The 17801-nt window shown below is 38.4% G+C and overlaps 2 protein-coding genes across 5 annotated transcripts; one reads left to right on the top strand and one right to left on the bottom strand.

The window, feature by feature from the left end:
• The first annotated feature begins 2159 nt into the window (after positions 1–2159).
• On the top strand, positions 2160–5894 carry baalcb (BAALC binder of MAP3K1 and KLF4 b). Of its 3 annotated transcripts, XM_041976648.1 has the most exons (6): positions 2160–2500; positions 3129–3318; positions 3582–3797; positions 4888–5087; positions 5227–5370; positions 5741–5894. In XM_041976648.1, exons 2-6 carry the CDS (start codon positions 3288–3290, stop codon positions 5756–5758), a joined length of 609 nt encoding a protein of 202 aa, XP_041832582.1. In that variant the 5' UTR covers positions 2160–2500; positions 3129–3287; the 3' UTR covers positions 5759–5894. The 3 variants fall into 3 exon arrangements, with proteins under 3 accessions (XP_041832582.1, XP_041832581.1, XP_041832583.1); XM_041976647.1 differs by lacking the exon at positions 5741–5894 and having other exon boundaries at positions 5227–5391; XM_041976649.1 differs by lacking the exon at positions 5741–5894 and having other exon boundaries at positions 2162–2500; positions 3579–3797; positions 5227–5391.
• nme6 (NME/NM23 nucleoside diphosphate kinase 6) lies at positions 5204–9780 on the bottom strand. Of its 2 annotated transcripts, none has more exons than XM_041976651.1 (6): positions 9394–9780; positions 9176–9271; positions 8073–8175; positions 7707–7746; positions 6904–7064; positions 5204–6203 (listed from the first exon to the last, which is right to left on the bottom strand). In XM_041976651.1, exons 2-6 carry the CDS (start codon positions 9266–9268, stop codon positions 6052–6054), a joined length of 549 nt encoding a protein of 182 aa, XP_041832585.1. In that variant the 5' UTR covers positions 9269–9271; positions 9394–9780; the 3' UTR covers positions 5204–6051. The 2 variants fall into 2 exon arrangements, with proteins under 2 accessions (XP_041832585.1, XP_041832584.1); XM_041976650.1 differs by having other exon boundaries at positions 9519–9779.
• Between the last annotated feature and the right edge of the window lie 8021 nt (positions 9781–17801).

The following is a 17801-nucleotide window of genomic DNA, read 5'->3' as shown; positions in this document are numbered from 1 at the left end:
CACAGGGATTTGATTCAACTCAGGACCCTGCTAGAAGCTGCACTAAATAATGTCTTTTTAGGTCATTTTTCACAGTGAACTTGAATCTATTGTCCATTGAAATGAAGTGTGGTTGTACTATTTAACTCTTTAATATATAAATAGGATCAAGTTCAGGAGTCATCAAACAAGAATGAACCACAAAGCGTGACACCTGCTCATTGTTTGGCGAGCAGTGTTCTCACTCTTTCTCTTGCCAGTCTCCACTATAGATTATACATTAGACTTTTGCAAATAATCTGTTTTCACTTATATTTGAAGGGTTTTGTGCATTAGCTCTTAGCAATATGACAGACCCCCATGGAAAGTGGTACATATGCACTTGTTTAAAATGGTCATCATTAATCGGCCAAGACATACTGTTGCACATTTAATATTCTCCTCTTGAATGCTTGGTGACAAGAACAAGCTGAGAGCCCCCACATTAGTGAATTCATCCTACAATCTGAGCTCCATACTTCCTGTTTTGTTTTTTGTGATGTGTTTTATGTCAGAAATAAATTACCCTGATTTACGAGAACGGACCTCTCCATCAAAGCAGCTGTACTTTTCAAACGCTATCTGCAGTAAAGCACGAAGAGGGATGCTGTTTATTGTTCCCTCAGTAGATTGAAGAAATCACACTGACTGCAGCAAAGAACTGTGATGAATGTGCACTTTGCTGGCAAGTGACAAAGTTTCACGAGCAATCAATAAAATGCAGTTTTGAGAAAGAAGCAGCTGCTTTGTGGTGATGAGAATTTTACCACCGGATGTCAGAACATGAATAGTATTTTCAGTGGTTATTAGTTTTTGTTTTGTTTTTTTTCGAAGAGTAAAAATTAAATTAGTTAATACTGTCTCCAGACTGCACTTACTCTCATTACTCACAGGTATTTCACATGTCCTTTTTTTCTGTTTTTATTTGTTAATTTACCAACTCTGAAACAGGTTATTTCAACCAAAGAAATAGATTAAATATAGTGTTTTCAAAAAGATAAACATCTTTGCTTAGTAATGTGCTACTTTTACAACCAAATAAATACTATTTACATTCTGCTTTGGGCTCTTGAAATCTTAACAACTAAGGATACAATATCTCTATGTGGCCATTTGGAAAAAAAATCCAACTCCGGGTGAGTGTGAACAGGATAAAGATGGTACAGGGGTTTGATGGACTTATTTTGACAGTCCTGTTTTAAAGAAATGGACTAGGAGTGTCCCCTAGTGGACAAAGGAGTGAACATTTTTGTAGATGTACTTCAGTACTTTTGGTCCAGATAACATTTCCAGATAACACATGAGCAAGAAATCAACATTACTGGAGGTAATAGTTTGTATATTATATCATTAAAATACTAAAAAGTACTTAGATACTTAGTAGAAGCAGAAGTAGGTTTCCTCCTGAGACTGTAGCTATATTTGAGCTATTATGAGAACGGAACAACATCAGGTTTCACATAATTGTACAGGGTAGTACTTCTTTTTTAGGGTAATAAAATCTGCATTGTTTACATTAAATTTTTATCATAATCATAACACTTTAATAAGTAGATAAATTAATAATACATCAAATAATTAAATAAGTAAAAACCTCTAACCTGAACATTTGTAAATCCCATAAACCCTCCCAAAAAGCAGGTAAAAGTACAAATAAAATATAGTCTAATGATAACAAAAGAAAAGGAGGATATAAGTTATTTAAGATATATCTACTTCCTAAACAAGGTTATTTAAACATAACTTGGAATAAAAACAAAACTTTTAAAACTTACATACAAATATATATTTATTTATTTATTTATTTGTTTTGTTTTGTTTTGTTTTTTGTTTTTTTTGTTTTTTTTTTTTCTTGTGAATTAGAGACATGTACTGCTATGGGTTAACTACCTGCTGTTTTTTTTTTTTTTTATATATATATATATATATATATATATATATAAGGGACATAAATTTGACTTCTGTATCAATTATTATCAAACATCTAAAATTTAAGACCTATAGACCTACTCAAATGTGTTGAACTCAAATAAATATTATTTGCTTTGGAGATCTTTTCTTTTCTTTTCTCTTCTTTTCTTTTCTTTTCTTTCCTTTTCTTTTCTTTTCTTTAACAGGAGCTGGTTCTTTTGAACCGGCTCCAGATGAGACTGGCTACGAACCAGCACTGCGTCGGGCGAAAAGGGTCTTCAGAAGACAGTTATACTATTTTTAATTTTAATTTTACCTAGCAACAGTTGAGATAATACCTTTTATCCTTAAATGTAAAGGCAAATGTGCCTCCCTTTTCTCCGTGACAATGTGAGGGATGATTTACCATTTTCTGTCCTCGCGCTGAGGAGGATGACTGATGAAGCCGCTGCGATGTGTTGCGGATCGGGGGTGTGTCTGTTTAACAATATGTTGGAGTTGTGAGTGGCAGGCAAACAGGCTGGAGCATCAGCGCCGAAGCGACACAGAAACACGGACTTTTCCATCATCTGTAAGCCTCCTTTTCACCATTTACTGCTCGCCGTTTGATTTCTCCGCATTACTGCGTCGCTCGTGTTTCTGTCATCCGTCTGTGCTGCTCGTTATTGTTTTTATTTATTTCACGCTGTGACTGATTTTTCTTCTTATGGCCTATGAAGATGACAAATCCACTGAATTAACTGCTCGGTAGTCGCGTGTACAATGTTGGAGTCATTATGGTTCTGCAGTGATGAGATGTCACCCATTTGGATTCGCTCATTCGAGCATAATCGTCCCGTTAAAGGCAACCAAGTGGATCAGTTGGTATAATGATCCAAATAAGAGGCCTGGACGAATAGCCTGTTCGGTGTCAGTGTAGTCAATAAAATTCATTTGCTTTTATTCCAGAGAAACTTGCTTCATTGGGGCGCAATTACCTCTATTGGGTAGATATTAAACTGTGTTAGAAGAGGCATTGATCCAGTTACAGCGCAGCAGCAGGTGTCTACATGGATGCACAGATCAAATACATAAACTGGAGTCTCATATTTAGCAGAATAGCTAAAACTCAGAGGTGCTGGTTAATCTTCACCAGGACAGAAGCAAGCAGAAGTTAAATTGTGTTTCTCTTTCTCTCGCTCTCTTTTTCTTCATTTAAGGTGACTACTTAATGGTTGCTTATTGACTGGCTCCTGTGTAATATGGTCTCCCTGGCCTGCTTCATCACCAGAAGATGTATTTCAATACAGAGGAAACATAACTAAATTAACACCAGCAGGACCACTTAATCTTCCCTTTGAAGGACAGTAAATCACCTTATGAGGGCTCTCAAGCCCTGTAAGCTAAGCTGTAAGTATTGTGCAGTTGTGTTCATGTCATTTGAAAGTAAAGATTTAAAGCAAACTTATTAGTTAACAGTGCTTAGCATGACTAACTGCACTCTGTAAGATCACACAGTTTTCCTTTGATGCTAAATATGCTAAATATTATTTTCCAGCATATGTTGTGCAAAGGTCACCCGAATCATTCCATCCACACTTAGTTTGTTCTGATTCACAGCTTTCTATGATTACGCTAAAAATAAACGGTTGTCTTTGCCTGATTTGAAGAAGACTTGAGCTTAGAGGTGAAGACGCCTTGCAGAGTAATGGGCTGCGGGGGGAGCAGGACTGACGCTCTGGAGCCTCGCTACTTGGAGAGCTGGACCAAAGAGACAGAGTCAACATGGCTGACGAGCACAGAGGCTGATATCCCTCTGTCATCCATCCAAAGCATCCCTTCTGAGAACTCTGAGGCCGGCTTTGCCTCAGAGAAAACTATCAGCCCTGGTAAGAGGACTGAGTTGTGCTTGAGTGGATGGGTGAGTGACTGCTAAGCAAATGACTAGATTATTAATGATTGTGTGAACTAATATTCAGTTAGGTTCCTTCCATGTAATATTTTATCCAAGCATCCTAATGCTGTCCTTCAGTTGCTTTTATTTACACCACCCTAGAAAACTTTTAAACTTAGTTTCCTTCACACTGTAGCTAGTGACAGATAATGATACAGAGAAAGCTTTGGAAACAAATATTCTTCCAATAACAGCTACTACACCTAGTGGAAGGATTCCATATTGTTATATATTAACATAAAGTGCGGGTGCATCTTCTTTGAAGCAAGGGGAAGATGAATCGATAAAGGGGCATAATAGACGGCTTCAAAAGCCATTGTGCTCAAACAGGACTTTGCTCTCATGGCAACGGATGGAACTGGTGCTGAACGCAGGAGAAGGAGCCTTGATGTAATTGAAGACAAACTGAGCTCAGCTCCACCATGAAGACATAAAACATATCCAGTATTGGGCAATTAATTAGCAGCTGTTTTGAATAGGGGCTCCACTTTAACAATAACAAGCATGTAATTTAAGAGATTATTAATTAAAAAAGGCTTGGTTTGTCATACGAGCACATTGCTGAGATGATAAGACGTATATTTACCCATCTGTGAAAGCTAATTGAAATATTCTCTTTTTCTCAGATTTTCCTAGAAAGAATTTTGGCTTTTCAGTGTGTTCTTTGGAGCAACTTTTCACATGTGAAAAGACAGTAATCTAATTAATTGTCCACACATGTACAGACGGCATGTGTGGTGGTAAATGGTTTGAGATGTACAACAAAGCTGGCCCATCATGAGCTTTAGGTCAAACATTTAAAATCAGTCCTAAAACATACAGAGAGGAAGTAAAAGGAAACAAGTACTGGGGAAATTCACTTTCCCAGACGAGATTAAAGGACGGCCACATGCTTTTCCACATGACTGTGACTAAGAAACATTATGTACATTTTCTGCTGGAATGACTTCGATCTGTTAAAGTTTTTATAGACGAGTTCAGTCATTTGGTTTCTTTGAAGGATAAAGGCGTTTTATCTGTAACAGTTCCAGATTTCTTTGAAGATGGCCTCCCTCCTCCAGCTCAGGCCTACCTGAAGGTCTGCTCAGCTGTGTCTGAAGCCAGCCTGAACGACGTGAAGCCCAGCAGCCCACCGTCAATCATGGCCTCTCCACAGCAGGATGTGGTGCTGCCTTCATCTGGAACCACAGTGCAGCGAAGGAGTGTTCTACACACTGAAGAGATTGTAAGGATGAAGTGTGGGAGGCCTTATTTGTCTTATATGTTCTGCTCAGTTATTCAATTTGGAGAAATTATCAAAAGTTCCTGGTTTTTCCACAAATTTAAAAACCACATCACACACTCCTTTTCCCTTTTATTCACAGACCAAATGGCAGGACAATCGGATGTCAACCAAGCAGGTGACCATTACTGTTACACAGAGTATCCACCAGGTGGACAAGAACGGGAAAGTGAAGAAGTCCCTCACCACCTACGAGGTCATGAAACCTGTGGAGACTCTCAAACAGGTGGCCACACAAAACACTTGACTGCAGGAAAGACATTTTTCTGAAGGAATCCTTTTTCCCCTGAAAGACAGAGGATGTGAAATAATGAGGTCATCTTTTACCAGAATCTTTACAGTATGTGTGTTCTGTCCATCTCAGAGAGGTTAACACGTAAAATATTGATGAGGAAAAGAAAATACAAAGGATGACATTTCATAGTTTTTAGACCAAAATAACTATTTTCTCACAGCATACAGGGTGTTCAAAAACAATAAAATGAAATCCATTTAAATGTTATTATAGTACTATTTTACATAGTTAATTATTTATTGTTATTTGGTATTAATACATGGCATGTTTTTGTTGCTGTTCTACAACCTGTGTGGCTCAGGAAACAGAAAGTGATTGACATGACTGCAGTGTTTACTGTGATGGCCGGGCAGGACGGTGGAGGCGAAAGCTGGCTCACTGCGTCATCTTGTTTTGCACAATGTTGACTTTTTATCCAGTGATTTATGTTTTTTAATAAATGAAAAGACAAATGGTCCTTGTTTCGAATGACTTCATGCAATATGTTGAAGGAAAATGTGTTTTAATGAGACCAACATAAAACGAACGCCATGGCACATTAATAACAGCAGCTGCTCTTCATCTGTAGCAGCTTCAGTCTCTAATGCAGACCAGCACTGAGCTGCTCTGAGGTCAGCTCGGTGCCGAGAGCATGTGGGTCTGGTTTTGGTGGTCATAGTGAATCCGTCCTGATCTGAACAACGGCTCCTCTTTCTCCATCCACTCCTCCACATGGAAATCTGGGAAGAAGAAACTGATTTCTCTCTGAGCCGACTCTGGAGAATCTGAAGAAACAATAACGCAGATTGTAATCACACAAAATACACAACCACATCCCAGTGGTTAAATTTATCTTGTATTTGTTGCAATGTTACACACAAAATTCAATAATGGATTCAAAAGTGTTGTTTTGTGCACATTTGGTTTACCAACGCTTTAAACAAAAGCTGCTTTTTAACAGTCTTCCCTTTACAAAATAGCACTTAAGATATGTCTTGTAAATCTCAATTTAAACATTAATGTGGTAAGATTAAACATTTATGACGACTGATTAATCAATTAAAAGGTAACAGGTCAGCAGTATAAATTTCAAAGTTGTGTGAATCTGCCGTCCCTCTGAACACAGAGGGAACAACATCTGATGGAGGGAATTTCCTGCCATCAGGTGTTTCCTGCTGTAACAGACCAAAAAAAAAAGAGGATTATAATCTTGGCTTTTCTATGTTGTGAGGGAGGAAGTGACATTGCAAGAGAAAAATAAAGCTAATGACCTAAAGCTTGTGCCAAATATTTACTTAATCTTCATTTTAACATTTTCTCTTAACATTTCCATTGTACTTTTCACTATAATTCTGTGGATTTATTAGATTTAATAGGAAAGTGTGTCCAAACCTTTGACTGTATCTCTATGGGGAAACAGACCTGAACCCATCCCAGGCCACTGACAGCACAAGAGTCTAAATCCTCCACCAGAACATTTCCTACCTGAACCATGAGTTGTGTTCCTTGTGTCTGTGAGGCCAAACTGGGCCCTGATGGATGCAGGAGAAGTGTATCTGGCTCTGAACACTTTGGTTGGCCCCATCAGTTCCCTCCAGTGTCGTATCGCATCCTCTCTGGCTAAAATGTATGCTCGCATTGGACCACTATAGCAAAATGTCAACAGAAGATTAATTATTGGATGCTTTCTAGTAAGATGGAGAGAGACAAATGTGGACTGTTTTATTAACGCCCAGACCTCCTGACAAGTGATTTCAGCCAGAAATAAAAAACCCAGCAGCTTATCAGTTACAGCTAAATAAGGCCAATAGGAGCCACGTCAGGCTTGAATGACTGAAGATGCTCCCTAAGTTTCCAATAACAGCAGCAGCACAAAGAGTGGGGTTGCTGTAGCAACTGCTGTTTCTCTGTTGTGACCAGAGAAAAATGACAACGTAATTACAACACCTTTTCAGACCCAGTGGGGCTCGTAGCAGGAGGAGCTATTGTGAGCAAGCTAAATAGAGATTTTTAGACAACAGCTCAGGGGATGTTGTGCTAAACATGGCGGTATGCTGGCAGTTTAAAGCTCCTGTTGGGAAAGTTTCTGAAAATTATTGGTGGCTTCCTGAGCATGAAATAAAAAAAAGGTGGATTTTTCATGTCATCACATTTGATTACATAATCTTCCAATCTCTCTGCTCTTCCTTCTACAAGTTCAGAAGCTTAATGAGCTTTAAGCACGGTCATAAAAATGTCTGTAGATGATCTCATAATCTCACCATCTGTGATGTAGTGTGGAGGCTTACCTTGACATGAATTCAACAAGTCTCTGATAGAAGAATCGTTCTGAGAATAAAACATAGAGGAAATGAATGCTTTTAACATTTTCTAAACATTAAACTAACAAAGACACACTCTTCCCTTCCTGTTTGACTTACTAGACATTTTTTTCCCAAATTATCCTTCTTTTTGCAGCACTGTTTCGTCCTCTCTCAGAAATAGGCACTTGAGCAGCATAATATGAGATGACTCACTTCTCACACACTTTACAAAGACTACGATGTGTCACACAGTATGTGCTAAAGGCTGCTGACTCAGTTTTGGTCCCAAGGAGAAATCATAATAAGACTGCTCGTGTTCGTAAAATCTTTACAGATGATTTGCATATGCACCTGCATGTTCAGCATAAAACTTCTCAGAGTCCTGTCTTCTCCACAGCAGATCTTTCCATCTGACAATTACAAAGTTGTTGTCCAAAATTTTCTGGTGAAGAGCCTAAAAGGGAGGAAAAATAATTTTTTATCAGATTTTTGCCATTTGTATCTAAATATGGTTGGACTAAATAGTGCATTTCTGTTCTGTTGTATGACAAATTGTTTTGCAGTGTGCATCAGTCAAACCCCTCAGTGTGACTGGACTACTCTGAGCCAGGATTTGAGATACTCTGGAATAAGGAGGAGGTCCAAAAACAACAACATGGTTCTCAGCATAGAACCTCAACAAAGACAAAGGAAGTGATCCTTGGCAACAGAAAGCTCAATGCAGATCTTCGTCCTGTCTGCATTGATGGAGATTGCATGGAGAGGATCCAAATTTTTATATTCCTGGGGTCCTGAGGTCTTTAAGATGGTTCAGCAGCGACTCCACTTTCTGAGAGTTCTCTGGAAAAACAACCTAAGCAAAACTACGCTGATGAAGTTCTACTTCTAATCCACTGAGTGCACCATTCACAGTGTGGTACACAAGCTGTACTGAAGCAGAGCAAGAAGGTTTAGAGGAAGGTGGCTGCCCTCTTTCCGCCCTGAGAGAACCACTGGTTTGACCTGCTGTTGCACAAGTCCAATAAAACCAAAACCAACAGACACAGAAACAGTTTCTTACTCAGAGCCATAGCTATGCTCAAATCCAATGTTCACTGATCCACCACCTCATGCTCATATACCTCCAGTTAAACTTTCTGCAACACACTGTACTATTTGTGGGTTACACTACACACACATAAAATCACACTGTTTTGTATTAAATATAGTTATTGGTGCAACCTACATTGAATTATGTTGTTTTCTGTCTGTCTTTCAGCTCAAACGTAAATTTATATTTCTTATCCTACTTTTATGATACTGAATATGTTGAAGAGTGCTGGTTTATATGTAGTATGTGTGTATCTAGCTGAATGTCTTTTTTTACAGCATCTTAAAGTGACAGATAGGCCGAGTACCAGAATAAATGACTTGGGAAGTTAAAAGGGTTTTGAGTAACAGTGACAGTAGCTGACCTCTAGCATCAAGGGATGAGCCACAGCATCTGGCTTGATGACCGCCAGGGTGAGCTGCAGCGCTCTGGTCAGGCGACAAGTCGTCAGTAACATCGTCTGATGAGCGGAGAAAGGACAAACCACAAAGTTGTTAAACTAATGTTTGAAACAACACCGATAAGTAAAATTGTGATTATATGAATTCACGATTAGCGGAATAAACAACAAAGATGCGCTGCCTTTGATCCTGCAACAGTCTCTTTTGGAGGCTATTTGACCGCTAATTCACAACGGAAATAAAGCTAACTCCTAAACATGAAACATACACTCCAAAGTCAGCACTGGACATGTGCGTAATACCGACCTCTGTTATGTTATGGCTTGTTTCCAAATCGAAGGACAGATTGTAAAAGCCAGAAATGAATAACGACCTCCGTAGCCGCGTTTATCAGACTGTTGACAAAACAAATGCAGCCCGTGCCTTTAATGTAAACCGAGTTGAATTAATATCTATAAGGACTAAGTTAAAGTGGTAAAAAATAACATTAAAATGCAATTAATAACTACCCAGCTCATTATTCTGGTCAGTCCGTCTGTTAAAACTATCCCCCGCAACTGAACCCAAACAATAACGTTCCACCTGTGACAGACAGGCACGCACAGACACACGCAAATATAGTAATACTTATGCTACTTTTACACGAGTAAAATGTGAAAATACTTGTCACATTACTAAGCTTAAGTGACTTAAGAGCAGTGTTTTCACAAGGATACTGGAGCAAATGTAGAGAATTGTTTCAATCTGGTTCATCATTCAAAACATTAGTCCTAAATATAGTTTTCACTTAATACAAATAAAAACATGCAGTCCGGCTCATTTTGTTTATTCAGCTAATTAAAGATAATTTCCAGAGAAGCTACATGATTTATCAGAGTACCTTTCTTTAAATTCTACCCATCATGTTATCAACGATTTTTTTAGATTTCATGTCAAACACATGTTTGTGCTGTTAATTGCATTTAGTGCTGTGATATTTTGTCTCAGGCATTTATCTAACTTTTTTTTTATTAGATTCACAGTTGAAGATTTTTTTTTTTCAAAGACGTCTAGTGAACACTGTCCTTTAGGGTCAGAGCGAGACTGCTAGAATGCAGCACTCGATTAACAAAAGTGTACCCTAGAGTCAGATTAACTTAACCAGCTATTAAAACTGCAAGCAAACAGGGCTTCTTATAGTACAGCACAGTTACAAGTCACATCTTTTAAACATATATGGTTTGAAATGCTGTTCAGTCCAGCAGCTGAGAGTCTCTGTGGGAGAGGAACACCAGTGACAACAAGCAGGAACTGGGGCAAGAGAGATTTGTGTCTGTGGCATTTCATCACTGTAGGACACATCAGATGTTATAGTGTGAGACACAAACACAGAGCACATACCAGCAATGCAAAATGACCACACCCTTGAACATAAGAGACTATCCAAATGTGTGAATGCATGTGTGTGTAGTTTGACATTCAGAGAGCCATAGGAGGGAAGAAAGTGTGTTCTTGTGTGTGTGTGTGTGTGTGTGTGCATGTGTGTGCGCACAAGGGGGTGTCCAACATAGGTTTCTCCCACCTGCCCATGTCATGTGACTCGGGGTGAAACCACAGCTGTTACCTCCCATGAGGGGGATGGAGAGGACGAGAGGAGGTATTGGGTGTTTGTAGGGTTAAAGGGGACACATTTTTGTGCATATATTTCCACTGAGTAATAAAACTTTTCATATTTATGTTATTTTACAATTAATGTATGATGTTTCATTTAATTTGATTTGAGGACCTTTACTCACAAAAGTAAAATGGAGAAGGAAAGGTAACATAAGAGTGTTTTCTTTTTATTATCACTTGTTCTGTGGTAAAAAAAAAAAAGCTGCTGCACATGAGTGACAGAGATGAACAAATGGCGGCAGTAGTGATTGTAACTAGAGTTACTCATTCGTGATTCAAACAACAAGCCTTTGTTTTCCCCGAACTACCACAAAATATTAGAGATCACTTCAAAACTTCAACACATTTCCTTGTTGGCACAGCAGATGAGCTGAACAGAACACAGTCTATCAATAATTACTGCTGACTCGAGCTTCAAACATCTTCAGCTGGTTCAGCTCATCCTCCACTCTGTGACCACAATGAACCCTATCTCTGTTGTACCACAGTGCTGCCGCTGCTGCAGTTGTCACTCCTTTCTAGTGGTAGTATAGCAACTGGCTGACTCACGACCCCCACAGGTACTTCTGTTCAAAAGCTGCTAATTGTTGAGTAAGGAGTAAAGAATTGTGTCAAAAGATGTCACATCAGTAGCAAGAGAAAGGTTCCCTGTAACAGCATAAAAAAACTTTTCAACAAGCCAGATTCCAAAAATGTTGGAAAACTGTTTAAATTAAATAAAATCAGAATACAAGGATTTTTAAATCTCATAATTGGATATTTTATTCACAATAGAACATAGAAAACATAATGTTGATAATGAGGCTTTTTCATGAAAAACATTGGCTGATTGTGAATTTGATTCTTGGTGATCAACATTCCTAATACTGTTTTGTCACAGTGATGTAACAAATGTTTTCAATTGGTGAAAAGTTTGGAAAACAGCAGCATTTTTTTATTTTGTATATGGCTTCTTCTTTGCATAGTAGAGCTTTAACCTGCATTTGCAGGTAGCACGGTGAAATGTGTTTACAGATGATGATTTCTGGAAGTATTCCTGAGTCCATGCAACTATTTCCATTACAGAATCCTAACTGTTTTTCATGCATTGTCAGCTTAATAATCAATTTCAACATTTTACTACAGCTGTTTCCCTCTTTTATTGCTTTTTTCCCTTCTGACAGTTGCATAATTGTAAGTGACATTATGACATTATTATCATTGAAGCATCAGTATGTGTGCAGCATCTTAGTGATGTAGCTGTTGGAGGTGGTAATTGTCTAATGTACATTATAGACAGGTTTATATACAGAGACAACCAATAAACCTAAGTTACCATGAGATAATTTATGTATAAATAATTCATTTCTAAAATTTGACCCAGGCTGCACATTGCTTTTTATAACACGAGTCGTCAGAAGCCAAAAAGGCCCGATATCACTAGTATTATAGCGGGTATGACATACCAGTTCAATATTAAACAGTATATTTTGTTTAAAAAGTGAGTGTAAATAAACAACGGCTGTCGAATGTAGTGACATACAAAGTGCAATAAGTAAGAAGTAGGTTAAAGTAGAAATACTTGAATAAACTACCCAAAAAGAAGTTTCTAAATCACTTAAATCCTTTAAAATTTGAATTGAGAAAAAGCAGGAGAAAAAGTTTCTTTGGCTATTTTTTCTTTTACTTGAAGCAATAATAACATGAATATATATGTATATATATATATATATACAGTACAGACCAAAAGTTTGGACACACCTTCTCATTCAAAGAGTTTTCTTTATTTTCATGACTATGAACATTGTAGATTCACACTGAAGGCATCCAAACTATGAATTAACACATGAGGAAGTATAGTACATAACCAAAAAGTGTGAAACAACTGAAAATATGTCATATTCTAGGTTCTTCAAAGTAGCCACCTTTTGCTTTGATTACTGCTTTGCACACTCTTGGCATTCTCTTGATGAGCTTCAAGAGGTAGTCATCTGAAATGCTCTTCCAACAGTCTTGAAGGAGTTCCCAGAGATGCTTAGCACTTGTTGGCCCTTTTGCCTTCACTCTGTGGTCCAGCTCACCCCAAACCATCTCGATTGGGTTCAGGTCTGGTGACTGTGGAGGCCAGGTCATCTGGCGCAGCACCCCATCACTCTCCTTCCTGGTCAAATAGCCCTTACACAGCCTGGAGGTGTGTTTGGGGTCATTGTCCTGTTGAAAAATAAATGATGGTCCAACTAAACGCAAACCGGATGGAATAGCATGCCGCTGCAAGATGCTGTGGTAGCCATGCTGGTTCAGTATGCCTTCAATTCTGAATAAATCCCCAACAGTGTCACCAGCAAAGCACCCCCACACCATCACACCTCCTCCTCCATGTTTCACGGTGGGAACCAGGCATGTAGAGACCATCCGTTCACCTTTTCTGCGTCGCACAAAGACACGGTGGTTGGAACCAAAAATCTCAAATTTGGACTCATCAGACCAAAGCACAGATTTCCACTGGTCTAATGTCCATTCCTTGTGTTCTTTAGCCCAAACAAGTCTCTTCTGTTTGTTGCCTGTCCTTAGCAGTGGTTTCCTAGCAGATATTCTACCATGAAGGCCTGATTCACACAGTCTCCTCTTAACAGTTGTTCGACAGATGTGTCTGCTGCTAGAACTCTGTGTGGCATTGACCTGGTCTCTAATCTGAGCTGCTGTTAACCTGCGATTTCTGAGGCTGGTGACTCGGATGAACTTATCCTCCGCAGCAGAGGTGACTCTTGGTCTTCCTTTCCTGGGGCGGTCCGCATGTGAGCCAGTTTCTTTGTAGCGTTTGATGGTTTTTGAGACTGCACTTGGGGACACTTTCAAAGTTTTCCCAATTTTTCGGACTGACTGACCTTCATTTCTTAAAGTAATGATGGCCACTCGTTTTTCTTTACTTAGCTGCTTTTTTCTTGCCATAATACAAATTCTAACAGTCTATTCAGTAGGACTATCAGCTGTGTATCCACCTGACTTCTCCACAATGCAACTGATGGTCCCAACCCCATTTATAAGGCAAGAAATCCCACTTATTAAACCTGACAGGGCACACCTGTGAAGTGAAAACCATTTCAGATGACTACCTCTTGAAGCTCATCAAGAGAATGCCAAGAGTGTGCAAAGGAGTAATCAAAGCAAAAGGTGGCTACTTTGAAGAACCTAGAATATGACATATTTTCAGTTGTTTCACACTTTTTGGTTATGTACTATACTTCCACATGTGTTAATTCATAGTTTGGATGCCTTCAGTGTGAATCTACAATGTTCATGAAAATAAAGAAAACTCTTTGAATGAGAAGGTGTGTCCAAACTTTTGGTCTGTACTGTATATAAACCAACAGTTAACAATACAGTAATAATGATGAAATTGTAAAATCCTGAAATGATAATGGGATAACAATCTCTTACTATTGGGATAAAATATATCCAAATCAAGTCAATGGCTCAGGCAGGTTTATTTCCATAAACCTTTGATAAAAATTCGTTATAGACACTGAAATATTAACTCTACCAAACTGTAGTGCAGGACCTTAAGGGTTGAGCGTGTTTATACCTTATACAAAGATACTGTATATTAAATAATAATTTTAATAAAATTAAAGATAATGCCTTAAACAAACTGACTTATGTAAAGCTTATTTTTAAACAACAAATTAATATTTTCTTTAAACTAACTAAAATAACAAGGTGAAACTGATCTTCAGGTTTTAAAAGATTCTTATAGAGTTTTAAATAATACTTTTCTATTTTTCATTTTTTCCTTTTCTAGAAGATTTCTAAAAAAGTTAGATACCCAAGAAAAGTGTAGCACTACATTAGTGGCCTTATCTGTTAAGACATTTTGCTCCTCTCTTAACTGTGCTGTGGAAACTGCCTTCAGTGTTAAAAAGATAACCAATAATCATATTGTATGTTGTACTGATCTACAGACACCTGCATTATGCTACACAATCAAGATACGTGCATAAAAGGTGTCACGAGTGATGACAATTTAGAGGGACCCAAATACAGGACTACTGGTGGGTAGATTTAATGAAGATGTTTTTAAAGAAACTAAAGGTGCTGAAATAGCAGGACTGACAAAGTGTTTGACCAAAATTAAAAAACGGCAACTCATAAAAGACAAAGAGACAAACTGATAAAGTAAAGCTAGGATGATATAATAATAAACCAGGACAGGAGTGTGGTAATCAGCAACTGGGGCCAGGTGAAACAAGGAAGCAGGAAGTGAGTACTCCAGGAAATAAGCTTTGTTAAATAAAACAGGATAACAGAGGACTCTACCTGAACTCAAACATATCTTAAACCAGTGGTGGGGACCATTGCCTCCGTTCTGCAAGTTTAGATGTTTCCCTCCTTCAACAAATTAATGTCACTGTGCAGAACTTGGATCCATTTTATTTGAATCAGGTGTGTTGGAGCAGGAAGACATTTAAAACTTGCAGGATAACGGCACTCAAGGACCAGGGTTCCCCACCACACTGGCTAAACTAAAAAAAAAAAAAAAGGAACAATAGAACAGCACTCTAAATAAAAATCTGACAAAAACTTCACTCAACTGAACCAAAAATTCACTGACCAGGACTCTTTCCAGTCCACAATGGTCATTGTCCTGCAGATTTTAGATGTTTACCTGCTTCAACACACATAACTAAAATTAATCAGTCATTGTGTAGAAGTTGACAACAGCCTGTTGGATTCATTTTATTTCAGTCAGGTATATTATCCTGCAGGACAGTGGCCTTCAAAGACCGGTGTTTGAGATCCCTGTCATAGACTATGACAACAGACGTTAGCTTTACAGCCACATTAGGTATATTTGTTGCACCAAAGACACAACACCATTCAAGACTTGTTTCTGTGCACATTGTCATTAACTTAAGAGTTTGTAATTCTATCTGAGCCAACATATTAATGAAAAAAATCTGATGTCTTGGCAGAAAAAAAAAACTTCTAGTGTTCTGCAATCTAACACTGCAGCTCTTCGCCATTACAGCAGTCATTTAGTATGACAACTTGAAGTCTTTTATGTCCTAATTGCATGCAGGTGAGAAAAGTCCAGGATGGGTTTCCTGTTTTAACACCTTTTGGGGCTTCACTATCAGACTATAGCCTAATAACAGAACCTCATTAAATGTAATCTTTACAGAAACAGGTTGTGATCAAAAGTAACCACCATTTATTTAACTGTTCAGCCTCCAGCGGCTAAACAGTTGTATTTTAACATGGAGATATTTATAGTTGTTTTGTGTCTCCAATTGAATGAGTTGAAGATTATTTGATTTATTTAACTTTTTTTTTTTTTTTTTTTTTGTATTTTGTATTTTTTTAAATCTCATTATGCTAGTTTTCATCCCCTCCTGCATTTTACATCCATTCATGCTTATTTTGTGGCCTGGTTTTTGTTGTTATTTTGCTCATTTAGCTATGTTGGTGTAAATTCTTCTGTCTCATTTTGTACCCATTTGTCACATCTCTGTAACTCTCATTGGATTATCATTTTGGATAATTTTGCTTCTCAATAAAGTTTGCTTTCATTTGTTTGTGTCCTGCATCTCTTTTCCATCTTATTTTGGATTTTTTTTAGTCTGTTTTTGGCATATATATTGTATTTCTGGGAAAAGAGCCTTGTTTCCAATGAAGTGCAGCCCTCTTCATTGGAGCCGTGAATGTGTGTGTTGTGGGCTCCTTCTGTAATCTGCCCATGTTCAGCCTCACATCTAATGGCGTCAAAGCATCCGTCTAAATCCCTTTGTCCCTCTGTGTGCGTCAAGTGAGTAAGTTCCCTTCACCTCTCCATCACCTGTTCTCTCTGTTCGCCTAAATGCTGCTGTCCTTTGACCTTTCTGCTCCATTGCTTCACCACAAGGGACTGTGCTGCCTTCAACAGCTGTGTCAACCTCAGTCCTGGCAACTGGTGTGCCAAGGGAAGGACAGAGAGTGGCATTAAAATCAGATCACGTAATGATTCAACAACATGGCACTGCTTTGACTTTGTTCAAATTCAGCAGCTCACTTTAACTTTTTGTGTTTGTCCTTCTGAAAGTCAGTCTTCTTCTAATTAAAAAACATTTAGACCTTTTTTTCATATCATTACCTTGTTTAACAACTTAAAACTCTCATATAATCTTATAAAGTTAATTTTCCATCACATGCTGTTTCCTGTGAGAATATGAGGTTAATCTGAGTGCTCCTGTGCATGTTCAGGACCTGATCTGATATCAGCTGCTAGTTTATTTATACCAGTGGATTGTAATGCCATCCACTTGTGCAGAAACTGTTCTGAGGTGACTCTGTCTACTCCTACCTGCAGCCTCAAGGGACATTATTTCACTATGCCAAGAGAAGTGTGTTGTGACCTCCTCAGAAGCAGTGGGACACTGGCAAGAGGGCAGATGGGTATGACAGAGGGGAACAAAGTGATTAGCAAACGGAGGCCCCGGTATGCAAACACAGGCTTAAAATAACCTCTATGGCCAAAATGCAGAGATCGAGCAGTTCAGCAGAAGTACTGTGATGTCTTAGTCCTATTTTGGTTCAATTGTTCTTGAGAGGACTTGTATATTTAATGAACATGTTAGGGGTTGATTCAATTTTTAAATGATAACCAGACCTTAAAAAAAATAAACAAAGCACAGGCTGACAAATGAAAGAAGAAGACGCATGTAAGATGAGCTCTTTTGCATGATGAGTGGCACATGATGAAGGCGAAACAGATGATTAGATGAGAGGCCTAAGAGTGAGCGAATGTGACAGTGATCAGCTGTCCAACCAGGAGGAACAGCAGGGTTGCGATTTGAGTCTTTACTGATGTGTCTAGTGCAAGTGACCAAGAAACCACTCAACAGCAAATGTCATTGGATACTGCCTGTACCCAGATATCACTAGTGAGGCCTTGGCGCATAGCTGACATTAGTGGAAATGTTG

The sequence above is a fragment of the Melanotaenia boesemani genome, chromosome 22 (assembly GCF_017639745.1).
Source record: "Melanotaenia boesemani isolate fMelBoe1 chromosome 22, fMelBoe1.pri, whole genome shotgun sequence".
Lineage (NCBI taxonomy): Eukaryota > Metazoa > Chordata > Actinopteri > Atheriniformes > Melanotaeniidae > Melanotaenia > Melanotaenia boesemani.
The sequence above is the reverse complement of the archived record's forward strand: the minus strand, read 5'-3'. Positions and strand labels throughout refer to the sequence as shown.

What these genes read in the sequence shown, in the direction of transcription:
- nme6 (XM_041976651.1), bottom strand. Translation starts at nt 9,268, where the DNA reads ATGTTACTGACGACTTGTCGCCTGACCAGAGCGCTGCAGCTCACCCTG. An exon ending in GTTTTATGCTGAACATGCAG is followed by an intron (nt 7,747 to 8,072) that starts GTGCATATGCAA and finishes TTTTATTCTCAG; the next exon opens with AACGATTCTTCTATCAGAGA. An exon ending in CTTGTTGAATTCATGTCAAG is followed by an intron (nt 7,065 to 7,706) that starts GTAAGCCTCCAC and finishes ATTTTGCTATAG; the next exon opens with TGGTCCAATGCGAGCATACA.
- baalcb (XM_041976647.1), top strand. Translation starts at nt 3,288, where the DNA reads ATGAGGGCTCTCAAGCCCTGTAAGCTAAGCT. An exon ending in CAAGCCCTGTAAGCTAAGCT is followed by an intron (nt 3,319 to 3,581) that starts GTAAGTATTGTG and finishes GATTTGAAGAAG; the next exon opens with ACTTGAGCTTAGAGGTGAAG. An exon ending in AGAGAAAACTATCAGCCCTG is followed by an intron (nt 3,798 to 4,887) that starts GTAAGAGGACTG and finishes TATCTGTAACAG; the next exon opens with TTCCAGATTTCTTTGAAGAT.